The sequence below is a fragment of the Schistocerca americana genome, chromosome 3 (genome assembly GCF_021461395.2).
Source record: "Schistocerca americana isolate TAMUIC-IGC-003095 chromosome 3, iqSchAmer2.1, whole genome shotgun sequence".
Lineage (NCBI taxonomy): Eukaryota > Metazoa > Arthropoda > Insecta > Orthoptera > Acrididae > Schistocerca > Schistocerca americana.
In genome coordinates this window covers 774,327,371-774,355,257 of record NC_060121.1, presented here as the reverse complement: position 1 = coordinate 774,355,257, position 27,887 = coordinate 774,327,371, and the positions used below count along the sequence as shown (strand labels likewise).

The 27,887-nt window shown below is 38.0% G+C and overlaps 1 protein-coding gene across 1 annotated transcript in view; it reads right to left on the bottom strand.

The window, feature by feature from the left end:
* LOC124607310 (TNF receptor-associated factor 6-B) overlaps positions 1 to 27,887 on the bottom strand; it is an 80,195-nt gene that overhangs the window by 30,114 nt on the left and 22,194 nt on the right. Inside the window, exons 3-6 of the mRNA XM_047139607.1 lie at positions 17,041 to 17,171; positions 11,245 to 11,371; positions 725 to 832; positions 177 to 305 (exon numbers count right to left, since the gene is read on the bottom strand). Coding sequence (XP_046995563.1) covers positions 177 to 305; positions 725 to 832; positions 11,245 to 11,371; positions 17,041 to 17,171 — 495 coding nt within the window. The remainder of the gene's footprint in view (positions 1 to 176; positions 306 to 724; positions 833 to 11,244; positions 11,372 to 17,040; positions 17,172 to 27,887) is intronic.

The following is a 27,887-nucleotide window of genomic DNA, read 5'->3' as shown; positions in this document are numbered from 1 at the left end:
TGGTATAATACCCAAACTTATGCTAAGAGTGCATAACTAAATGCACACTTAGCAGTACATGAGTGCTTCCTTAAAACAGTAATCTAATTATTTTTGTTATCAGTAAATGAGGATGCATTCTATCATTTGAAAAACACACACACACACACACACACAATTTCAAGATAAATAAATACCCCATTTTTCTCTGTGGATTCTCCTTTTGAATCTGGTGCCCAAAGAAGAGCTGCTTCCTGTGCTTTTCCTTTCAACTTCTCTTCAACAGAGTTTTGCCTTCGTGCTTTCATGTGTGCTTGTCTAAGCAGCTGAAAATATGGTACAATGTAATTAAATTAGTGTAAATATGTTTATCACTGTTGACAGTCATCTCAAAAAGAGTTCGCAAGAGGAAATCAATTTTAAATAGAACAGAAAACGTTTTAATTTCCAAAGTAATGAGAAACACAAGAAAGTAATTTTCACATGAATATTTTTCTTAACATATACAAACATTATCAATCAGTAATAACAACCATATTTTTTCATGTTACTGTAATGCTTATTAAAGTCTACTATTTTTAGCATAATAGCTCTCTTCAAGGCTATATGTGATTTTTATTTGCATTTTTATCAGTGTCATCAGTCTCCTTATCACAGTACAAAGTTGAAACACAGATACCAATTTACACAGTACTATTTTCTTTTATGCCTAAAGTACAGAAATTAAATCTGGCAAATAGCTTACATCTAGATGCTGATGAACTTGTGATTTCAGATGCTCAGCCAAAGAATTCTTTGTAAGTATTTCTGTACATCCCACATCATGGAAGGTACACTGAACTTCTTCCCTCTTCTGCAAGAACAATAGATAGAAATAAATTAGGTATCTATCAAAACAGTCATTCACACAAAAGTTGGAAAATATTTCAAATGTTTTAACATAATGTTTAATATACTGTGATGCTCTTAAGGTGAAACTTAATATAATGTGTATTGTTGAACTATTCATTACAGGCAACAGCTTCAGGGTGCTGAGCAGGCATCATGACGACTGGCAATGACTGATGCCCAGTTCTTGGTACTCTGTCCTTAGCTCCAAACACTGCTGCAGTTCATCCCATTACATTCCTCTGCCCTAAGAAAAATCTGGCTGCTATGTTTCCACTGAAATCTGGATGTAACATAAGCACTGATTCATTTAGAAGTAATTACACCCCATGCCCCCTACTTCACTCAGATTGTCATTTGCTCCTTTATAATATTTACATATCTTTCCTGACATTACTAACAGTTGCCTCATACACCAAGTTTTTGTTCACAACTGATTTGGTTCCTTGTCAGACTGTTTCTCATTGTTGCTGTTTTTATTGTTTTGAACACCTAGGATGAAAGATGGCATGGATGAAATCTGAGCAACTTTCTACTTGAACAGGCAAAAAGCAACACCTATTATGGCTAAAATTATTGAACACCTAGGATGAAAGATGGCATGGATGAAACTGAGCAACTTTCTACTTGAACAGGCAAAAAGAAACACCTATTATGGCTAAAATTATTGAAGCAGCTGAGACTGATGTTCTTGTAGTTATAAGCTGGCGATTTTTACATGCTCTAAAAGGTGTTCCATCAATAAGTGGCTATACAGGGTGTTACAAAAAGGTACGGCCAAACTTTCAGGAAACATTCCTCACACACAAAGAAAGAAAATATGTTATGTGGACATGTGTTCGGAAACGCTTACTTTCCACGTTAGAGCTCATTTTATTACTTCTCTTCAAATCACATTAATCATGGAATGGAAACACACAGCAACAGAACGCACCAGCGTGACTTCAAACACTTTGTTACAGGAAATGTTCAAAATGTCCTCCGTTAGCGAGGATACATGCATCCACCCTACGTCGCATGGAATCCCTGATGCGCTGATGCAGCCCTGGAGAAGGCGTATTGTATCACAGCCGTCCACAATATGAGCACAAAGAGTCTCTACATTTGGTACCGGGGTTGCGTAGACAAGAGCTTTCAAATGCCCCCATAAATGAAAGCCAAGAGGGTTGAGGTCAGGAGAGCGTGGAGGCCATGGAATTGGTCCGCCTCTACCAATCCATCGGTCACCGAATCCGTTGTTGAGAAGCGTACGAACACTTTGACTGAAATGTGCAGGAGCTCCATCGTGCATGAATCACATGTTGTGTCGTACTTGTAAAGGCACATGTTCTAGCAGCACGGGTAGAGTATCCTGTATGAAATCATGATAACGTGCTCCATTGAGTGTAAGTGGAAGAACATGGGGCCCAATCAAGACATCACCAACAATGCCTGCCCAAACGTTCACAGAAAATCTGTGTTGGTGACGTGATTGCACAATTGCGTGCGGATTCTCGTCAGCCGACACATGTTGATTGTGAAAATTTACAATTTGATCACTTTGGAATGAAGCCTCATCCGTAAAGAGAACATTTGCACTGAAATGAGGATTGACACATTGTTGGATGAACCATTCGCAGAAGTGTACCCGTGGAGGCCAATCAGCTGCTGATAGTGCCTGCACACGCTGTACATGCAACATTACTCATCACATGACGACTGCCTACCATCCACAAACTAACGGGCTTACTGAATGCCTTAATAAGACCTTGACTGACATGCTATCAATGTTCATCTATGTTAAACAGAGTAACTGGGATGAGGTGCTACCTCTCGTGACATTTGCCTACAACACCACCAAACAAGACACCACAGAATTTATGCCATTTTTCCTGGTGCATGGTCATGAGGCGATGACGACGATGGACACTGCATTTCCATTGCATCCTGATGACATGGACAACGACTACATCGGCCAGGTGTTAACCAGATCTGAGGAAGCTCGGCAGTTCGCTCGACTCCACACACTACAGGCTCTAGAAAATGATCACCGAAGGTATGACATGAGCCACTGCCCTGTTGTCTACCAGCCTGGTGACCTCATCTGGATCTTCACTCCTGTTCAGAAGGTTGGTCTCTCTGAGAAGATCCTTAGGCGCTACTTTGGACCTTATAACGTTGTAAGACAGTTGTCTGAAGTTACTTATGAAGTTGAAGATTTCAACCCCGACACATGACGACGAAAGATCAGAGATACAGTCCACATCCTTCGAATGAAGCCCTATAAGGATCCCGCAACACAGGGTAAATTTGAAGCTCCAGCGACAGGCAACAAGCGGAAAGGTAACGAAGAATGTAGCGGCAATGGAAGTTCTAAGAAGATCACTGCCACAGCAAACATCAGTCATCGGGAGTCGGAGTATGCAGGACTGATGATTTGTTCCCGGACTAGGAGGACCTAACACCGAGACGCTGTTCTCTTAAGGAGGGAGTAATGTCAGAGAAAAATCCAAGTAGCACAGTCGCTGTAGTGTAGTGGTTACGATACGAGATTGTTGCATGGAGGGTCATCAGTTCAAAACTCGCCTGAATTGAAACATTTTAATTTCTATCTTTGGTTCGAGTACATTCTAGAAGTATCCGCAAATGGCAAGGCTCATTGTAGCAGAATGTTCTGTAGCTGTATATATATTGTATGAGTTCTGGCCAGAGGCAGTTCGCTCCGCACTCTTGTATGTGCAAGTGCTGAATAAACCTAAGGTAGTGTTCGTCATTCCTACTTTCACCTTCCACTATGTGACATTATTTATAAGCTGCCTATCAGAGTACCATGCGATAGCTTTACCTTTTCGGAACTGAAATTATGAATGCTGACAGGCACAACTGTGCTTCCACCAATTTTCCATATGTAGGACAAACTAAGCTGTGTCAAACATTGTGCCTTATCTAAATCTTCATTTTCAGGCAAAGGCACAATTACACACAAACAGTTAACCAGCAGATCTGATTCTACATCAACCCAGATTAATTTCCTAGTGTTTTGGTACAATATCCTGCAAGCTGACTTTAAGAGACCTTATACAACACCCCCCCCCCCCAGGCTAGGGGTGATCTTTGTGGCAATAATGGTTCCACCCCCCTACCCTTCCTCCAAATTCTATCATTACAAAACATTGACTTCCAGTGTGGTGGGTTTAATTCTACTTTATAAGGTATTTGCCACAGATACTTAAAATTCTGTATCAAATAATAATCTGCGAAACTTTCCTGTCACATAACAGGTCAGAAAAAAAAGACTGTCACTGATTCCGTGCGCATGTTACCTGTGCTTATCTTCACAGTGGACACAGTGCCCCCTTCCCCATTTGCCTGAAGATGACGAGGTCCATCCTGTGACCACTTTCCCTGTCTCAGCAAACTTTTGTTTGTACAATTCCATTCATCTTCAATCTCCAGAGCGGTGGATGGACACTGCTAGATTGTTTTAAATTTTAATTTTAACTACTTTTAAGATTGTTGACTATGTTTTCAGAAATTTCAAAAATCTTACTCTGGCTAAATCTGTGGAGTGTCTGCAATTGCGGATCATGTGCAAATGTTCTGGAATAGATGCAACAACCAAAACAGCTGTTGTCACATAGAAGTTGGTCAAACCAGAGTGGCTAGCCCCTGGGGAATGACATGTGGAATGGTGACATGGAAGTGTCTTGCTGCTGCCGAGGGTGGTGAGCAGGCAGGTCGATGACACCTGGTTCTCGGTGCTCTGTCCTTGGCCTCAAGTGATGCTATAACTCTTCCCTTTACTTTAGCATGAAGCTCCTTTTTGCTCAAATGAGGGCACTAGCTGCACAAAACATCAAAAGTGTTGAGGAATCACCCCAATTAACCACTACTCGACAACTCACAGCCTGACAGGAGCTGGCTCCATGGTGCACAAACTAACTTGATGGGATCTTAGCTGTGTTCAATAGGATTGAGATCAAAAGGGCTACACGAACACCTCATATTTGCTGAGTGTTCCTGAAACCAATCTGGTGCAGTTCAGGAGCAATGGTGTGATGCATTATTTCAATGAAGATTTGTGTCAACTTCCGGGTCCCATAGGTTCAACACAATGAGACAACACAATGAGACAACAGGTTTCTGTATTGTGCCTCAGTAAAAAGCTATGACTAACATATCAGAAAGCCCATTTCTTCTCGTGTAAAAAATGCCCACACAAGAATGCCTCCAGTTGGATAGTTGAAAGCATACTTATATCCTGCCGTGATGTGTACCAAAATGTGCTGTAACTTATCATTCCATGTCCTCTTTTTAGGTGTCATGGCTGGGCTCATAGTTATAAACATTACTCAAACAAAGCTGTATACACTGAGATACCTGAGGGTAAACAGAGACAACTGTGTAGATACCTGTAAAAAACACTGAGGTACATAAAAAGTGTAAATGTGTGATTAAACAACTTAAAAATGTAGCACTGCATGATAAGCTTTTGCTATATTATAGACAGTGCTACATGGCTTATCATCGAGGTCATATGTGTCAAATGTAACAATAAAAGGTTCGTATGAGCCTGATCTAAAAAGATATATTATGTAAATGCACAGGATAAAGCAGAAAATTAGTAAATAAGTGATAGCATGCTTTGAGGTCCATCAAACTAAAAATCCTATGTACCAAAAAACACACAAAGCATTAAAAAATAACATACTACTACTAAACACATTAAAATGAAATTTCCTGTTCTCTCTGACATCTAGATGACATTACATTGCTTCCACATGTGGATGACATGAAAGTAGTGTACACTGGCAGAGAATGACTCGCAGCATTTTGGTGACTGTGCTGCCTTACTGATAAGTTTGATAGATGTATGCCAAAATATATTAATTAAAAAAAAATGGGTTATAGCAAAAAATGTATGTGAATTCTGATATTATATAGTATGTACACCTACCCTTTTTCTGTGTTTTTTTACTGATATGAAGAGGTAATTACGTAACAAAATGGCAATGAAAATTGTGTTTACATGGAAGCAAGAAGACAAAGTTTTTCAGCTAACCTCTTCATTCATGAAAAATATCTTCCCTTGGTAGTTTTCCTTCTAACAGACTGCCAATTAATTAGCAGATGCAGTATCCAGATGAAATCACGCATTTTTGAAGTTTAATCATGACTGCTTCTGCTTCAGATCACTGTACAAAGGGTTCAACAACATTGCTTAAAAGGACCCACTAAGTTTTTCACTTTTTCAAACAGCCTATTATGAAAATAGTCCCTGAGTACCAAAAAACTATTATGATTTTTTCCATCAACAAAACAGGTTTTGCTGTTTTTTGTTTTTTTGGTGCATTTGCAGCTTTACTAATCAAGTGTTGTACTTACAGTTAGTGATGATGGATCTATGTTTTATTTTAAGTATCATGACAACACCAAAAAGCCTTCTGATAGTGGTCCACAATTTTCAACTGTTCTTCCTTAACTGCTTTTGACCTATGAGGGCTTAGGTGACACTGATGCTTCCTGGCCACTCAAATGGGTCTGAATGATGACGAACTTAGGAGCAGACCATGTCTCTGTGGAAAACTGGGGATTGCAGTAGAAGTGAAGGCCCTAGTAGCTGAAGACTGGTCTATTACACAGGGGGTGACAGTGGGAAAATTGAAAATCAGTCATGGATCAGCTTTTAACGTTTTACACAACATTTTGAACACAGCACAGGTTACCACTTGCTGGATTTCGTAACAGATCACATCCAATAAAAAACTCTGCCAAAATGAGAGTGCAGAAAAAATTTGTAGATTCAGAAACTCTGAAAAAGGTAAAGCCCCAATCATCATTGAGAAAAGTGAGGTTAAATGTTTCTTTGGGACTACCATGTTGTGGTGCTAACAGATTATGTTCGTAAGCGGCAAACCATCAAAGATGCATGCTTCTGAAATCTCCTGATGTGGTTACAAGAGACTGTCAAGATGAAGAGTCATTTTGCCTTCCCCATTCCCCCCCTATCTTCCTAACTTGGCATTGAGAGACTCATTTCATTTTTATAGGATGAAGACATTATTACATGGCAGGCATTTCCAAAACGACAACGAGTTAGTTTTCAAGATGACACTTTTCCTGAACAGCTAAAATGCAGATTTATGCAACCAAGGTGTTCATCTAGTCATTCATCATTGGGAAAATGTTTTGCATTGAAGGGTTAGTGTGTAGAAAAGGGTTACCACTGACAGCAAGTTTCATTATTGCAGTTGTCCATAGCTTGGGGTCTAGTGGTTAGCATTGCTGCCTCTATATCATGGGGAGCCAGGTTTGATTCTGCTCGGGGACTGGGTGTCATGTTTTCATCATCAATATCAATATCATCGACATGCAAGTTGCTCAACTGGGATAAAATAAAAAGACTTGTCTCTCAGTCAGTAATGCCATACGATCATTTCATTGTTTTATCATTGCAGCTTGATCTTTTCCTAGCTGACACTTAAAACCTTATGACTATCCATAATAAGGGGACTATTCACCTGCAATAAAACAGCCTGCCAAGTTTGGCAGTAAAGTAAATTGTGATTTATTCATCTTATCACATACAATATTCAAATAATTTAATTTGTTGTATAGGAAAATTTCCAAATTTATAATGAAAACATTCTTAAGTGAAATATAAAAACTTTACATGGCATGAGCTTAGATGATGTGAGCTTTTTCAAGTAACAGTTTTCGACCATCTAACTTTTTAAAACGGAACCCCATACTTTTTAATACCACTTTAAGTGACGTTTTCCCCCTGAGAAAAGTTCACTTTCTTTTAAAAAAATTAGCAACTTCGCTATAGTGAGGTATTCTTTCCTTCTATAATATGCTTATGCATGCCGATAAATTGCATCAGTTTATAAAGAATCAATATCTGTAACTGGACGAAGCTGCCTTTTTTTCTTTCCAGAAGTACATAAAAACACACTGTTTTTCCCACAGGGGCTCTTTTCCACACTGCTTACCTCAGTATCTATAAAGTGTTGAAGTAGCACCCCTTTCCTTATAACCGTTCTCTGACTGAGTCCAAGAGTTTTTGAGGTACGCTTATCAACGCATGACCATGAACAGAAACAAATTCTTTTTATTCCTCATAAAACTCATGCGTCCTCCGTAGCAATTTCAAAGCCTGACCATTTAATGAAACTCCACGGATTGTCGCTTGGTGAATGACGTTGTTTTGGTGACATGTTTTAATAAACAGAAACTGTAGCTGAGGTGGTAACACAATGTAACGCAACACAACACAACACAACACAAAAGCAGGCGGTCGTACACAAACATACAATTTTTACATGGGAGCCGGCAACGTCGTAGCATCAATGCCAGAACTGGTTTTTGTAGCGGTGCTATTATTGTTTCAGTAGACACAGTGCCTCGTATTCCTCACTTGTTTGTCAGTTATACTGCCAACTTTACAGTGATTGGGGAGTGACCTTGAAGTGAAATGTTTCAGCAGCCTGGGGATAAGGAGGCATCTACCTTTTTCATCACCCCATGGACAGCAATGACGTCCTGATCAGAGAAGTATGTTTGCATTTCGGCCTAGGTCAGATCGTCGAGCAGCCTATTGTAAATAACACCAGGGCAAGAATTCGGAGTTCTGTGGACCTCAACACGAACAGGATAGCCATGAAGAAGCGAAGCTGCAAGCAGTTTTTGTGCTTGAGAATCAGAAGTAGTCTCTAAAAGCAAAGTGTCATTCCGTAAACGAGAGCAGGATTTCACAGGGCTGGCAATTGCTGTCTTCAGTATGTGAAACCACCAGGAACTATGGTGCAGGTGGGCGGGTCTTTGAATCGTTAGCCTCATTCCGTATACATTTTGTAGACAATGATTGTGTAGACGATTGGTTCACTGTGAGAACATCCCTCACGACTGCCAGCGTCTCCGATGGTGCGCTGCTTCCAACTGGGGGTTCCCTTCACAAGGGGGTGCATCCGCCTTAAGTAACTGACCACATCTGAGGTCACACCTCCTGAAACCTGACAGAGGGGTCAATCGGCATTTTGAAAAAGTAGCAGCACAGGCAATCACCCCACCCTGGGTCTGGCCTGTACCAGGTGGTACGTGTGAACCCTACCTCTTGACCTGGGGCTGGGAATTACATGTTACACAGTCACCTGTTATGCGTCATACGTGTTGGGCGGCCTTCAGGATCGCACAGGGAGGAAGAAGAAAAAGGAGGAGTCTCAAGCACCTAAGTGGAGGAAGGATGGGAGAAAGTGAATGAGGAAAGGAAAGGGGAACAAAAAACAGTGGTGAGACTGTTCTTTTGTCTGTTACGGACAGTGCGGACCATTTCCAAAAACACATCAGATGTGTTCCCCACGGGAAGAGAAAAAGAATAGCGAATAGCAAGAGGATAAATATGCAGTACAGAAGGGAAAAGATGCTGCAAAGTCTGGGGCCCCCGTGAGCAGAAATCGTAAGTACTAACATCAGTGTCTTTTTTAATGAACTGTTTTTAGATGGAGAAATGAAGGCAGATGGTATATGTGTTTCTTTAAGACCACTGTTGTTATTTTATTTCAATAAATTGAAACACATTTGTGACAAAAATATGCATTTCCTCTAAGTCGCAAGACAGATTTAAAATACGTTCACTGATTTCAGAAATAACCTCGGAAAAAAGTAGGCCTCTTGAAAGAAGTGTATAAGGCAGGGATGAGTTGTGTAAACCAACACTATAGGTGACCACCAATAAAATGTTTGTTATACTATGTTCGTTATTTTCGGTTATTAGTCACTGTGTTATGTCTATTATTTTACAGGTATTGTGTGATTTTTCTTTCAAGAAATATATGAGTGCGTAGTGTACAAACTGCCAGCGACTGACACAGTTTTTTTGTTCTTATCGTCTACACTTTCTAATATAGAAATTATTTTCTAAGGGCCAAAATGTACTAGAAAAAATAAAATGTCTGTAAAATGCTGCACTGTACAATGTACAGTCGCAATTCCTGATATCCATCGCCCATGGTCTCTGGCCAGCTGAGGGGCATCGCAGTCCTGGGTCCTTGGATAAACCACAAAAATCTGATGCATCACACACACACACACACACACACACACACACACACACACACACACACACACACCTGGACTCCAGGCAGATTGGTGAGATTAGATCCGATGGGCAGGGACTGCACATTAGTGGGAAATGATGGGTTTAAAATTGGCAGGCCTGATCTGTTAGAGACACCTACAGAAATGGCCTGTGGTTTTGGTCCGTTGTGGAAGTCCCCTCGTGTGGCCAGCTATTCACATGTCACAGACACCATGTTGAAATGAGGCCACATTAATCAATCCATGCAACAGATAACTTACGCAAATACTCTGAGAATCAATACTAATGAGGATAGGTAGCAACTCACCACAAAGATGATCGCTGAGCCACAGACAGGCACGTAGAAAAGACAATCGCACTCTCACAAATAAATTGTCAGCCATAGACTTTGTAAGAAAACAAGGTCATACACACATTCACACAGTCAGTCAGACACAGCTCACGCACACATGACCACCATCTCTGGCTGCTGCGACAACAATCTCTGAGAATCAGATCCTAACAAACCACTCCTCCCGTCTCCCTGCCTCTCGTCAGTAGCTGCTAGGTTAGTGACAAAAAGTGGTGGCAGCACTGACTGCAAGCTGTGGGGAGTGGTAGGGGGAGGAGAAGCAGTAAGAGTGCAGGAGTAGCGAAGTGGCGCACATACTCAGCTATGCCCAGCCAGTGACGACGCATGACATTTCAGTAAACAAACCATTTCATCTACTGAGACAAAAACGAGATTTTTCCCATTTTTGTTTTTCAAATTTCCCTGATATTTCCTTGACATGTTTGAAATTCCCTGATATTCCTTGTTTTCCAGAACTTGTGGCAACCCTGGTCACTTATTGTAAGAATGTTTACATTTGTTTTGTTGCAATCTTGTCAAATTCCATTACATTTGGGAAATTTCATTAATCCTCAGTAGACAAACTTTTTGTTACACTGTATACGTGTATGTACATCTTATTTTCTACTCTGTGACAATTCAACGTTATATAACTTACAAGAACTACATCTTGAGCATGGGCCTATCTCATAAATTACTGGAGGTAACTCTATTAGATTGTTGCTAGTTTTCTGTGTCAAATGTGCCACTATCTGAGTTTCACATGACTGAAGTTTGTTAAGATGACTTCAATTGAACTTCACCATTTAATTCAAACTGACACCTGTTCTGCCAATTTAAACTTCTGGGAAATATTCAGTGACTCATTCATCAGAAATCTGGCAATTAGAATATTTAAATTTCAAACAAGGGAAATGTCAAGTTTCTGTTAAAATTAAAAAATAGTGTTTTGTGTTACTGCTCATACCTCATAACTACAGGACGAAGAATGGAGATCAAGTTCCTGAATCTCACGACGGGTGAAGTTGTCAGGAAACAGATCTGTCTCCTGATTGATAGGAAGGCTATCAATAGGACAACTCTGGTCTTTTTGCCTGGGAAACAAAGTAAATGATTAGATGTGTATGAATAAAGGTTCTAAATAAATTGTTACAATTGCTTTCTCATACACAAATCTTGTACAATTATTATTAAAAATTATGAAATTCTCCAGATCACAAAACTGTATGTTTAATTGTGGATATAAATACTTATGTTCTGGTGTTCTTATAATCAGTGAACTGCAAAATATAGAACTAAATGAATCTGACTACACTTCAGGGTTATGTCTTTAATAGCTACAAATACTTACAGAGATGTAGTCGAAAGAATAGTAAGGATAAACTCCCCTAGCACATATAAGAGGTAGGTATTAACTGTCAGAAGTATAGGTGAGATACCACTGCAATGCATGGTGGAAAGACATAATAGGTGATAACTTGTACACAGCAGGTAAGAATTACCTGACTTCCTGAGACAAAAGAAATCAACTTTTTGTAAGGTAGATAGTGTTGTAGCTTGAATCTGACAGGAACTCGGAAAGATTTAACCCCAAATTAGGAAACAGGAATCAAAATCAATGAAATCATTTGAAAGACAATACCAGTAACCAGAATATTATTCAATTGAATGTTCATTCCATTGTGGTAGGGTGCTACAGCACCCAGTTTTGAATTGCTCCAGAGTAAAAACAGTCACGGTTGCAAAGTTATTTAATATCGATGACTCATTTCACCCTTTGGGGCATCTACAGATGGTCTATAAAAACAATAAACCTTGAGCGTGGCAGCTGACTCCACCATAGTGGCAAAAAGATCAGGCCACACATACAAAATAAATGTGGTATGAGTCATACATACTAACAACGCATATAATGCAGCAATAGGTGGATAGGAGGCATGCACGACTGGCAAAAGGCACATCTGCGAAATACAAAAACAACATAAAACTAATAAATTATGATGCATATGTGCAATCCATTACAATCACAAGAAACCAAAAGTACATTAAGATACCCCTACACAAATTGGTAAAATGAAGACATGAGAAATGGAGAGTCATCATGTCATTAAATTGTAATGCACAACGCATCAGGATAAGTGGCAGTCATAAGCATTGCAAACTAGAGAAAAGGCCTAGTTTTAGTCATTAATATAAAGAAATGTAAGGCACAGAATTTAAAAAGGCCAAGTCAATTGTGATAAAATAAGGTCATCAATAACCTGGCCTTGAAATACAGCTCCCCCAACTTCATTCACAAGAAAACAAATAAGTTAAAAATAATGACGTTGACATAAAATAAAAGGTATCATTTTAGCAACATTCTAAACATTGTATCATAATATACTTGATTTCTGTTAATTATTTGATACTTCAGCAACTTTTTTTTATCAACATAAAGATGTTTAACTAATTCCAGCTCCTTGATAGATTCAGCTTTTTACTCTTCTGAGCAAGGCATAGTATTCTCAAGTTTTCTAGTGTGGGTGAAAGGTTTCGAGTGTGGGAGACTGGTGCCTGCTTGACTTAGATGCTCAGGAAATTCGGACTTCTGTTTAACCCAGCCTTTACCAGCATGTGTTCACAGAACCTGGTTTTAAACATTCAGCGAGTCTGGCCTATATATGACATTTCACAATCGCTAACTCTAATTTGTATACACCCGACACTGCATATTTATCCTTATAGGGTTGTGCATTGTGAATGTAATAGCTTCATTGAGTGTCCACTGCAGTAGAATTACATGAAACAATTATTGCGATAATTTGTGACAAGTTATACAGGGGCATTTGAAAAGTGCGTGCAAAAATAAAAACTACTTACGTATTTGGGGTAAATCTTTTTTATTTTTCGACATAGTCTCCTTTTAGACTTCTACAATTTGTCGAACACTGTTCTAATTTGTTGATCCCTTCCGAATAATAGGAATTGTCCAAATCTGCAAAATAGCTATTAGTTGCTGCAATCACCTCCTCTTTTGAATAAAATCTTTGTCCCACCAGCCATTTCTTCAAATTGGGGAACAAATAGTACTCAGAGGGAGCCAAGTCTGGAGAATACGGGGGGGAAGTGGAATGAGGTGGAATACTATTTCCATTAATTTTGCGACCATAGCTGCTGAGGTGCGTGCTGGTGCATTGTTGGGATGGAAAAGGACTTTTTTGCGGTTCAATCACCGGCGTTTTTCTTGCAGCTCGGTTTTCAAACGGTCCAATAACGATGAATAATATGCAACTGTAATAGTTTTACCCTTTTCCAGATAGTCAATGAGGATTATCCCTTGTGAATCCCAAAAGACAGTCACCATAACATTTCCGGCCGAAGGAATGGTCTTCGTCTTTTTTGGTGCAGATTCTCCCTTGGTAACCCATTGTTTAGATAGCTGTCAGTCTCAGTAGTATAGTAATGTATCCATGTTTCATCCACAGTGATGAAAGGATGCTTAAAGTCCTGCGGATTCTTCCTGAACAGCTGCAAACCATCCTTGCAACACTTCACACAATTCCGTTTTTGGTCAAGCACGAGCAATCGTGGAACCCATCATGCTGATAGCTTTCTTAAGCCCAAATGTTTATGCAAAATATTAAGTACCCATTTATTCAAGATGGCCACAGCACTAGCAATCTCACACACCTTAACTCTTCTGTCATCCATCACCATAGCATGGATTTCATCAATGATTTCTGGAGTTGTAGTCTCCACAGGACATCCAGAACGTTCAGCATCGTTTGTGCCCATATGGCCACTCCAAAATGTTTGAAACCACTTATAAACTGTTCTAATCAAAGGTGCAGAGTCACCGTAATGTTTATCAAGCTACTCTTTAGTCTCCTGAGGCATTTTGCCTTTCATAAAACAATGTTTAATCACCACATGAAGTTCTTTTTCGTCCATTTTTTTCAATCACTTGACTTCCTTGATTCACACGAATGCCAAACACAAAGAAATAGACCAATGTGTCTGAAACCTGGTGTGCGTTCTTTCCAAAGATGCTACTAACTAAACGTGACCTCGATATGTGCCGGTTGTGCCATCTCTCGGACTTTGCACACACTTTTCAAATGCCCTTCGTACTTTATGTTGCCATTTTTGGCACAGATGTATTTTTGATCAACTGATGTATATTACCACCTCCTGTGAAGATGGACGCCAAAACCTGAACATAATAAATAAAACTGCACAACTGTTGCCACAGGAAACGATTTTTTCCAAATATTTATTGGGTGTAATTAACCACTTGAAGAAAGGTCTATGTACTGATAATTTTTTAACTAATTATGTAGATTCAGATTCTTTATTTGCTGTTGATCACATACAGTAGAATATGCATTTTTAGTGACAGAATGTAATATTTACAATCAAAATATTGAAATTAATATTCACATTACATGTACAAAGTAAACAACTTAACAAAACAGTGCAGCTATAGGTTTAAATACTAAATTGAACATTGCACACATCAAGTGAAAGAGTACAGTCATAATCTTAAACATTAAAATCAACGCTGTCTACATAACAGAATTCTTTTACATTGTAACATGGGTTTTTTGTTAGCCAATCACAAATTCATGCAAATGGCAGACAGTGTTTGTTGGTAATGAGGATCACCCTGTGGCTAAACATGCCTTGGTGCATGGCCAGCACATCTTGTCACAGTGTTACACCGTCCGGGTTATCTGGATACTTCCCACTAACACCAACCTGTCATAACTCCGGAGATGGGAACTTGCCCTTCAGTATATCCTCTCTGCGCGCGCGCGCGGGCGAGTGTATACCTGTCCTTTTTTCCCCATAAGGTAAGTCCGCTCCCGGGATTGGAATGACTCCTTACCCTCTCCCTTAAAACCCACATCCTTTCGTCTTTCCCTCTCCTTCCCTCTTTCCTGAAGAAGCAACCGCTGGTTGCGAAAGCTTGAATTTTGTGTGTATGTTTGTGTTTGTTTGTGTGTCTATCAACATGCCAGCACTTTCGTTTGGTAAGTCACATCATCTTTGTATTTAGATAACTGAATTATATAAGTACACAATCTGTCGAAGTATATAGTATGATCTTCAGTAGATGTCTGACATACAGGCCAAAGTTCATATACACATATCAGCGATCATGGATCCTAAAGATCATGCACAGACCTTACAATGTTCTTCCACAGGTGTCAGTCTTATGCATTAGTCCTCGTGCACATCCAACTGCTGAAGGTCCTTCTGCAGTTCATCCTCCCATTGCTTCTTTGGTCTTCCAACTGAGCGTGTACCATTTAGGTTTCCCTTCAAGCACAGCTTTGGCCCAGACAGTGTCTGGCCTCATAGCAAAGTGCGCTTCCACACTTGTTCCCAATGCTTTTATTTTCTGCAAAATGTTTTGTTTTTCACTAGGTCGTACAGTTCTCAATTCTTCCTATGTCTCCAAATGTTCTCTTTACAGATTGGTTCAAAGAACTTTGTCATGGTTTTCTTTCAAAGTTCAACAAGTTCTCTCTGTTCATGGAGGTATGTTCTGTCTATGGAACTAAATGAAAGGCTGTTTATTTATTGCCATACATGTTTTGATTCTTTTATTTGTGAAGCATCTTCAGCAGCCTGTAATACATGTTTCTTTTTACACATATAATAAGTGTATTATGTAGTAGCCACAATATGTTACTATGTTACATTTTGACAGGTTTCTCTCTTGTTTCTCAGATTAGAATCAGTTTTAGTAGCACAAAATTCTGTGAGGTGAAATTATCTTTCAGTGTTACGATTTCCAGAGCTGTTAACCCATATGTGTGATGATGGAGATGTGTTCATTAGTCCCCAAGCTATTGCTGGCCAATTTCCGGCATTTTTTTCACCCACATTTGTTACAACACATCACTTGCACCCTTCACTGCAACCTCGCAATATTAATATTGGTGATCAAACTGAAGCAAAGCAAAGATTCATTAAAAGCCTTGAGACATCTATACTCATAATGCACGATATTATGATCACCGATTCACATTTTTTCATGTCAAGAAATGCTTGTAAAAGCTCATTATGTGGAAAAGTCTCACCCCTTAAAATTCTCCTTCTTAATGGGTCTCCAGAATACAATGAATGAACACATGAATGAGCGAATGCACGAGTCATGTTCCACCACTAGGAGACATTCGGGGAACAGTTGGAAATTTCTTTTATGGTCTCTTCCTCTGCTGAGTGACCATGTTGTCCATATGTGCAAGCCAATATAGGTAATTACTTGATCTGTCTGAAAATGTGTTCACTTTTTGTTTGGATAGATACACCCAACTTTCACAGTGTGCTAAAGGTAGCAATCAATTTCTAGTATAACACACAAATCTATGCTTTTATGGTAAAAAAAAAAAAAAAAAATGCAGCTCATCAGAGATCCCTCTGTCTTTGATGTCCTAGTGGCAGCCAGAAACTTGTTACTGAGCATTTCCTCTTGAATTATGACTTTGCAGCAGAATTTATGGTGCCTAGAAATTACTTGCACTGTAATAATTTTTCTTCCTGAAACAGCTATGACATCTCCATGATCTATTACGTCAACAATGTGGCAACGAAAGCCACAGAATTTCCTATGATGATGCCACAGGGAATGGATTGAAAGAATTTGTGGGGGTAAAATGATACAGTGTTTGTTAAATTTCCCAAAGGAAATACTACAGAATGAAAAGAACACAAAATTAAACCATTTAAAAAATAAATGCAGTTCTGATTCAAAGTATTAATAATTACAAACCTCAGCCAGTCTGTAATGCAGTCACTGCAAAATCGATGCCCACATGCTGTCAAGATGGGATTTCTCATGCACTGAAGACAGATTGGACACTCAAATCTGGCTTCAAGATGTGGCTGTCCATTGAAACATGGCTGCAACATTAAACTGATGATGTATTAAGCAGCCATTATTCCAGCACAAAAAATTCAAGACTTTACTTCCTTAGCCTTTGCGGTAAATGTCAATTTTTTCTATAAATATAACGGTGAATGTACAGTGTGTTTCACAATTTCTGTTACAAGCTTCTGGAGGTTGTAGAGAAAAGTATGGATAAGAGAGAAGTATGGATAAGGGGGATTACTGGAGAATGGGATACAACAGAGGAAACAGATGGTGAACATAATGTTAAGTATCTCACTTCCTTGAGTCCTAGTATCCTATTCTGCAACTGACCTACATAACTCAACTGAAGAATGGGATGCTAGTGCAAAAAAGAGAGGAAAAAAAGGCACAGAAATAATGTTAGTATGTAATACCTCAGTTGACAAATTGAGTTAATCTATATAGATTAACTGCAGTATGGGATACAAATTTAACATGTGTTGACTTTTTTGTCTTCGCTAGCACAAGTATCCTATTTTTCAGTTGACCTGTGTAGGTCAACTGTTGTATGGGATACAAATTTTACAGGTGCTTTTTTGTCTCTGTTACTACTAGCATCCTGTTCTTCAGCTGATACTAGTAATAGCAAAGGTGAAAAGAGTGAGACATCCATAAAATTTGTATCCCATACTTCAGCTGACAAATCCTGCTTCAAGTCTTCCATATTCATAGGTAAATCCATACAAAAAAAAAGCAAAAATTGTCCCGCATGAAAAACAATTCTTCCAAAATATCTCAAACTCTCTAAGAATGGAAATAAGTACTGAATGAATTGAAATGAACAAATGATTTAAATTAATGTGAGTGACAAAAATTGTACGCAATGTCTAGCCCTGTCTTTTGAAAACACATTCATTTATTCCAATTTACAATGATGACGCCTCACTAGAGAACATAACCAATTTATTATCTATGGTTAAAAAATAAAAATATTAATATCTATGAATACACTATGACGTCACTGGTCACAGCCAACTGGTTGCATCCCAGTCTTCAGTTGACCCATATAAGGAAGCCATGTCTGGAAATGTGCCATTTGGATATAAAAAAATGTTTGGCACAGATACTGAGTCTTCAGTTTCTGTTATAATTATGACATCACATATCATATTGATCCGATTACAACAATGGCTGTGAGAAACTGGTATGTTAGCTACTATGAGAGCTGACAGTGGTTCTCCATGGGTGCCTGAAGCATTAATGACCTGGATTTGATCTCAGAAGTCTCGTAGCTTTCCTTTGTTTACGCCTTCCTCAGATCATTGATTTGGTGACTACTCATTAAATAACAAACACAACATTGTAGAAATTAATTATTGACAAGTAATACTGCCATGACCAGTTTGTATTCATGAATTTAGACATTTAATTTATCACAAGTCAGTACTTCTACTAAATTAAGATTGTTCTGAAAGAATGGCAATATAATTACTGCACACTTTAATTATCGAGTTCTGAATGACAAATAACATAATGTTTTCTTGGTTACATAGTCATGGCACACTTTCACTTTTTAATATGGACATTGATTGGCATAGTAATCTAAATGAGTCACATCGACAATTACATTCTGATAGCTTTGCGCAAACTAACTAATAGCGATGAAAAGATGCTGGTAATTTGATTTCTCAGCAGAGACTAACTGACACAAATGGCTACATGATATGTAAGTTGTTTCCCAGGGCAATAACTCACTTATACATAGTACCTGTGCAATTTGGATTCTCACTACAGACTCTTTCAAACTGAATACATGTTGGCTTCTTGATATCTAACCACTGACTGACTGGATCTTTGTACAACAGGTCTGCTTTAGAAGCATATAACATTAAAAATCAAAATTTGTTATTACATGTTGAACATCAACATAGATATCAGAAACATTAAAAGATACAACTGGCAAAGAAGCTTATCAGTTTAACTGTTGTTGCTCTGGTCTTCAGCCTAGAGACCGATTTCAGGCAGCTCTCCATGCTGCTCTATCCTGTGCAAGTCTCTTTACCTCCAAATAATTACTGCAACATACATCCTTTTGAACCTATATATCATACTCATCTCTTGGTCTCACTCCACAATTTTACTTCCCACACTTCCCTTCAATACTAAATTGCTGAGCCTTTGATGTCTCAGAAGCTGTCCCATCAACCGATCTCTTCTCTAAGTCAAGCACAAATTTCTTTTCTCCTCAGTTCTATTCAGTACCTTCTCACTGAAATTAATGAAAAATAGTCTACATTGTGAGGGCTATTTTATTTAAAATGACTGGTTTCAGCCTAGTCTTAGGATATGTTCAGAATAGCACCATTAGCTGAAGTAGATGATGTCCAGATCAATCAGTAGACCTCAGTCGCTGAAACTTCAGCTGATGGTGCTATTCTGAAAAGGGCCCAAGACTATGCCAAAACCAGTGATTTTAAATAAAATAACCCTTGCGATCTACAATGTTTTTTCACTAATTTTATACAGCTTAAAAGATTGCTGTTTCCCACAAATGTTACCAAAAAATTTCGCCTTCTCACTAGTTACGTGATCTACCCATCTAACCTTCAGCATTCTTCTGTGGCACCACAGTTCAAAAGTTTCTATTCTCTTCTTTTCTGAACTGCTTATCATCTGCATTTCACTTCTGTACAAGACTACACTACAGACAAATACTTTCAGAAAAGATTTCCTAACACATAAATCTAAATTCGATGTTAACAAATTCCTCTTCTTCAAAAACACTTTTCTTACCATTGTCAGTCTACATTTTATATTCTCTCTACTTTGGAAATTATCAGTAATTTTACTGCACTTACAACAAAACTCACCTACTACTTTTAGTGTCTTGTTTCTTAAGCTAACTCTCTCTACATTGGCTGATTTAATTTGACTACATTCCATTAGCTTTATTTTGCTTTTGTTATGTTCATCTTGTACTGTCCTTTCAAGACAGTGTCCATTCTGTTCAACTGTTCTTCCAAGACTTATGACCTTTCCTGTCTTTGACGGCAAACTTCGAAGTTTTTATTTCTTTTTCCTGAGCATTCCTTCTCCACATTTTTCTTTGGTATCTTTTAATGTATAACATGAACAACATCGGGTATAGGCTACAATCCTGCCAACTCCATTCCCAAATCCTGCTTCCCTTTCATGCCCCTTGGCTATTATAATTACCTTCTGGTCTCTGTATAAGTTGTACATAACATTTTTATTCTTGTATTTTATCCCAGCTCTTTTCTGGAATTTTAAGGAGTATATTCCACTTCACACTGTCAAAAGCCTTCTCCAAATCTACAAAAGCTATAAATGTGGGTTTGCCTTTCCGTATCCAGCTTTCTCAGATAACTTGTAGGGTCAGTACTGCCTCATGTGTTCCTACATTTCTCCAGAATCAAAACTGATCTTCCCTGAGGTTGGTTTATCCATTCTTCTGTAAATAATATATGTTTGTATTTTGCAGCCACGACTTATTAAACTGATAATTTAGTTTAACTATGAGCTGGTTAACTAGACAATGACAAAGTTAGAGGTACTATTTTATGAAGATGATTTCTATGTAAAAGGAAATTTCCCAAGAATGCTAAAAAGTTTGGAGAAGCTGAAATTTTTCAAACTGAATAATTAACAAACTAGTAAGATCTTTTTTTATGAAAGCAAATTTTTTTGGGTTCAGAAAAATCATGGCTACAGAACTATGGTACTGGGAAATAATCACAAGATAAGATTGGAATGTTCTGGAATACAAACATACTGAATATGAAAAACTTTTGAAATGTGAAGTTTTTGGAAAAAGTAAGATGTTCATTGAGAAGAGGAGAATAAGGTCTATCAAATTGACTACCTCAATTCAGAAACAAACAACAATTTGCTCACTGAAAATTTCACCTCCACATGGTTTGCATATGTAGATGATCACTAATAATTCTTTAAAGATGAATTAATTATATTATTTTTATCAGTAATTAAGGGGCTCCAGAAAGGCTCAAAATCATGAAAAGTTCAATTTGTACTTTTTTGCGTTTTCTGAATCTGCAGACTATTACCTTTTAATGGATATATAATTTATTCAATTCCGAAGACTACAACTATTTTTAAATTTTTTTTGAAATGTGTTCTACATGGGCGTGACCCACTGTGGCGCTGTTAAACTGCTGTCAAATGGTGTTATTATTAACGTCCGTATTCATCAGGTACATTTTAGTGATGTGAGATAAAGTATGTGTTGTGGCTAACCTGTGATGGTTCAATATATATCGCTGGTGTGATTGTCGATTGTTTCATGTTTATTTACTCTGTCGTTATCTCGAAAATATTCGTAATTAATTCTGTTTCTTGAGTCTCTGTTTTGTTGAAGTATAATAATGAGTAAAAGTAAAGTTATTAGAAATCCTCTGAAGGCTTTTAAGAAAAGGAGAAATGTTGGAAAGCCAAAGGTATGTGTTATTACTGTAAACAATAAAGACGATAACCAAGTGAGTGAGCCTAACCTCTCAAGTACACCTGCCCATAGCAGTCAAAGTGGGAAAGAAAATACTTCACAGAAGAAGCTTGGTTCAATGAGTGAAAACTATGAATGTTTTATGGGCGAATCGGATGTGAATGAAATATTTGATATGTCGGTTCTCAAAGGAATTTTTTCAAACTGTGTAAGATGTATTCATTGTAGTGAAGTTGGTCTGGAACTCTCCATAATAAAGCACGTAGGACTTGCTAGTGAAATACAACTGAAATGTGATAAGTGTTCATACATGACCACCTTTTGGAACAGCGTTGCAGTAACTGCAACTGAAGAAAATGGTAGCAAAATCTACGAACGCAACATTAGATTTGTTTATTCCTTGCGTTCAGTTGGTAAGGGTGCTACTGCAGGTGCAATTTTCTGTGGCATCATGAATCTTCCAAATCCCCCAACCAAGTTTACGATCTATAATAAATTAATAGGGTCTAAAGTAGAAGATGTCTGTATAGAATCTATGAAGAACGCTGTGGAAGAGGCAGTAATGGAAAATAATGGTAACAGAGATTTGACTGCAGCATTCGATGGTACCTGGCATAAACGGGGACACACATCTCTTCATGGTGTAGTATCTGCCACCAGTATGTATACAAGGAAAGTTTTAGATCTAGCAGTAATATCAAAGTATTGTAGATGTCCACAAAAATATAAAGGTACACCTGAAAATAATTGCAGAGCTAACTATAGTGGCAGTAGTGGAGGAATGGAAGTGGCTGGTGTTGCCAGTATATTCCAGTGTTCTGAGGCGTGTGATAAAGTGCGATATGTTAATTACCTTGGTGACGGTGATTCTAAAAGTTTCAAACATGTTCAAGGACTGAAGCCCTATGGTGGTGATGTTGTAGTGCAGAAATTTGAGTGTATTGGACACGTACAGAAGCGAATGGGAACAAGACTTCGGCGACTGAAAGCTTCGTACAAAAAACAAAAACTCAGTGATGGTAAAGGGTTGGATGGGAAGGGAAGGTTAACTGACAGTGTAATTGACAAAATACAGAACTATTATGGAATGGCTATCAGGCAAAACACACAAAGTGTCGACGAAATGAAGAAGGCCGTTTGGGCTCTTTTTTTTCATACTTCTTCAACCGATGAAAATCCCCAACATAGCTTGTGTCCCAAAGAAGAAGACAGTTGGTGTAAATATAACAAAGGATTGCTAACTGGTGAAGTGTACACTCATAAGCATAGTCTGCCTCATGCAATAATGGAGGTGATAAAACCTATTTTCAGAGACTTAGCAGCACCTGAACTGTTGAAAAAGTGTATTCACGGAAAAACTTAAAACCCCAATGAAAGTGTAAATAGTGTTATATGGTCGAGAATCCCCAAGACTGTATTTGTTGGAATAGAAACACTCCACTTTGGTGTGTATGATGCTGTTGCGACTTTCAATGATGGCAACATTGTAAGGTGCAAGGTATTTAGAAATATGGGAATGAAGATAGGTTCTAACATGGTACGAGCGATGCTTGCTTTAGACAAGGAACGCCTTCGGGCTGCAGACAGGGCTGTAAAGAGTCTAGAAATACAAGCAAGAGTAAACAGGAGGAGGAAGCTGGAGAAGGAGTTTGCAGAGGATGAAGATAATCCATCCTATGGACCTGGAATGGACTAAAAAGTTAATCCAATCTTTGTCGCTCGATTCCGAAAACTTTTATTTTCTCATACTAATTACACGTTTTCTAAGGATCTTCCAAACATATTTGTTTCAAACTTTCAGTAAATGTTACACAGTACCTTCTGCATAATTTAACACAGCCTTTTTCCAAAAAACTGTATATTTTTGAATATATAAATAAAAAGTTGCAAAAAAAATGTTGTGAATTTTCATTACAATTGAAAAAAAAATCATCTTTAATAACTGAACTAAAATTTTGTAAAATCCCTGTGTTAAGTTGTAGCCCATATTCCAATAAATAATCTGTAAAAAGTTCAACTTCCTACCTCAAATACTTTGTGAGGAAAGATGTAATTTATAAGCGTTATTTTAACATTGCAAGTATAGGGCGTTCCGGAGCCCCTTAAGAAAGTACACAGAGAATAATAAAGTTTTGATAATCTCTCATTAAATAAGAAATCATATATTTTGCACTGCACATAAAATGTAAAAAATGGAGAAAAAAGGTTTTTTAAGGAGTAGAATTGTAACAACTAGCTCTATGCCTCAATGTACCATACTCTCAACTTTGAAGAGGATGTCTTTCATCATCCACAAGACAACATGACAGTGAGTATTTGAAACACTGTCCGTGCAGTTTTGAAAGTGATCTGATCTTCAAACTTACAGTACATTCGCAGACTTGGGACTCTTACCAAAACTTTATCTAATAAGTTCTCTCTGCAGCATCTTTTTCTTCTTCTTCTTCTTCTTTTTCTTCTTGCTCTTGAGGTGCCATGGCTCTCTGGTGAGATTTGTCATCATGAGGGCTAATCTTTTTCTTGACTTTCCGGATCAAAACAGATGTGGGGAAGTACATCTGAACCACTCTCTCAGATTCTCTACCCACAATGTTGTCTCCATCCAACAGATCTTTTTCCTACAACTTTTCCATCCATTACAAGTTTCAGGACACTGTACCCTTCTCCTCTAATCATAGAGCCAAATTATTCTAGTTTTTTGGTTTTCATTGTATACTCAATTCCTTATTCTTCTTGATTCACATTAGAACTTCTTCACTGATAATACTTTGTGTCCAGGATATTTTTAATTAACACTTGTCCATATAGCTACTTTCGAATGCCTTAATTTTCCTCACTGTTGTCTTTATAAGTGTCCATGTCTCCATTGCACACAAGAGTACTGAGATTACATTACATTTAACCATTTGAAGTCTTAGTTGTAAGTTTAAATTACAGTTGATAAAATACAATCTCATCTTTCAAACAAATGCAGTGATAGCTGGTTCAAAAGCTTGTTATAAATACTGCAACACTCTACACATACGTCACCAATGTATCATTTACTCTTCATGCTATTTGTCCCTCTTCGTTTCTAGTTTTACTGGTCTCCTCCTTCACTATATTCCATATTGTCTTTATTTTGTTATCTGATATGACTATCTTTTCCTTGTAATATATTTTCTTTGATGTTCGTATTACAGTCTTTAATATTTTGCAGTATTTCTTGTAATGTGCTATAGCATCAACATCAGAACTGTTTCGGATTGACAGATACAGTTTTCTTTTTGTTTCACAAGATACCTTTATTCCATGAGTGATCTGTGACTTCTTTACAGTGGGAATTAAGTTGAATGATAGTGTTACTAACTCATATAAGTTCTTATTGGGAGAATCTTTAAGAAAATCTACACTGAAGTCACCAGCAACCACTATTTCTTTGTTTTTGGTTGTTAAATAGGCCAGTACAGCTTCAAGGTGGCTTGTGAACAGATTAAAGTTACCTGTAGGTGCTCGATATACACTTAATATTATGAAAGAATTTTTTAATGAAATTTTACTTCTGTTGCACATGCTTTCATACACTGTTCTAGGCAAAATTTTTGAATGTCTATGTTCTTAAATTTATGACAGTTCCTGATGAATGAGGCAACTCCTCCTTTCTCCATTTCTGCTCTACAAAAGTGAAATGCTAATCTAAGTCCTGTAACACTTAAAAGTTCTATGCCAGTGGTGACATGATGTTCAGAGAGACAGATTATATGTCAGCTGGGTTTGAGGACTCTAATTATTTCTCTGTCCTCGAATATTTTGATGCAATAAAGATAGCTGACGTTTCATACTGACTGAGTTAAAATTGGTTAGAGTTGTTAGGTTCTCTAGATGCCACCATGGGATACCTCAACAACTTCCATAATATGAATTTGACCCTCACTAGCCCAGCAGAAGTAATGTTCATCATAAAATCTTTAAAATCAGAAACATCTAAAGTGCGCGTCATTTATGTTGGCGGCTGAGTTTAGGTTCGTTCTGCGCATCTGATGTCACAAAACACAGTCAGCCAATGAACAGAGAACGACGTTGCCACATCTCAACTGCAGTGCAGAGCATGGACGAGTATCTTCAGTTTTAGAAACGTTCAGTCATAAATAAAGTAATAGAACAAAAGCAATGTCTTGATAGCAGACATTCTTTTATAGAAAGTTTGGAAAATGCATTCTTTATACCAATTGCTTCATATTCTATTAATTAATTAAACCAAACAAGCAATAAGACTCCTAATTCAGGCGATAGCAAGGAAAGGTGTTTGTATCACTCTCACGAACCGCCTTTTCGCAATAAAGAACAGCCGTAATTGTTTATTTCCTATTGTACTTCGACGAAGCGTGAGTAATTCATAGTCACACCAACAGTGTTTGTAAGTATTTTGCGTGATGTCTTTTATCCTCGTGGGGTTGTGTAGTCAGACGAGGTGCGTTAGCGTAATGGTGAAGGTTTTGGGCTGCTACGTGAAAGGTTATGAGTTCAAACCTTGTGCAGTGCTTAATATTTTCATTATTTAAAAACAATATCGAAGTGCTTTACTTCACGAATTATATTCGTTTGAATGCAATTTTTTGAAATTTCTAGTGCTTTGTCTCTTCATTAACCCTTTTGCTGCTGCAGACACGTGCTCCCCGCATTCCACGCTGTGCGCGATTTTGTCATCACTGCACTGCTCGCCTGTGCAGACACATGGTGTTCCCACTGCTTTGACACACTGATCATTCAATTTGACAAAAACTATTTGGCCCAAAAATTTGATTTTTACACGTCTTCTTGACTGATACCTTCCCCCCATAAATGACTTAATTTTGTTTCGATGTTCAACGCAGTTATTATGCAGCATTAAATGTAGTAAACCACTGCACAAAATTTCGAAGAGTTTGCAGAGGTAGAAGTCCATAGCGTATACTTTCCGTATGGTCGATTTTAGTTGCCACAATGTTGAGAATGAAATGTGGACAAGATACCTAAATTTCATATAAAATTTACTGTATAACAATATCTCATTTAATTTAAGTACGACATAGGTGTCGTATGTAATATTGAGAAATATTCCGTCTTTCGTGACTTTAATAAAAGTATTATTTACACCGGACGCGTTTGGCTTTATTTCAAATGCACTTCCATCAAGGAAAGGTATGGCACATACACAATGGCACTCATGTTCTCTTTCTTGTTTTTGTTCCACAGTCGCAGTTTTACCCATGGTACTGAAATATATTCCTCTTCTGCAACTGTAATAAGGGACTTATTTAGACCAGACGCGTTTCTCTCTTTTGAAGCATCTTCAGTGAACAGTATTTTGTCTCCTCCATTGCCAAGTCACCTTTCGCAGTTTTGTGCTGTGGTAACACAATATTCAACATTTGTGTTGGCAGATCAGTGTTTTAGCAAATAAATGATGTTTGTGTGTGCCACACACAAAAATTATATTTGATATAGCTCAGAGCACTTCACTGATAGACGGTATATTCAAGTTCTAATGTTTTTGTAAGTCCACAGTTTTGTTTAATGTATTTTGTCTACTTCCTTTTGATTGATTGAAGTGCTTTTAAATAAAGCCAAACGTGCTCAGTGTAAATAAAACTTTTGTTCCAGTCGCGAAAGACGGAATATTTCTCAATATTACATACGACACCTATGTGGTACTTAAATGAGATATTATTATACAGTAAATTTTATATGAAATTTAGGTATCTTGTCCACATTTCATTCTCAACATTGTGGCAACTAAAATTGACCATACGGAAAGTATATCTATGGACTTTTACCTCTGCAAACTCTTCAAAATTTCGTGCAATGGTTTACTATATTTAATGCTGCATAATAACTGCGTTGAACATCGAAACAAAATTAAGTCATTTATGGGGGGAAGGTATCAGTCAAGAAGATGTGTAAAAATCAAATTTTTGGGCCAAATAGTTTTTGTGGAATCGATTGATAAAGAGCGTCAAAGCAGTCGGAACACGATATGTCTGCACAGGCGAGCAGTGGAGTGACAAAATCGCACACAGCGCGGAATGCAGGGAGCACGTCTTTGTAGCAGCGAAAGGGTTAATGCGGCCATGGTGGCTTTACTTCATGAACTGCGCGCTCCCCCCTACACGTAAGCTTGCGAACTATGCTATACTATGGCGCTGCTTCTATTGGCGCGTGCGTCATGTGCAACTGGCAACGCAGCAATCTCCCGTGTCTGGGCGGGCATGCGCGAGCCGCCAAGATAAAAGAATTGAACTATAGTGGGTATGATGAAATATCAACA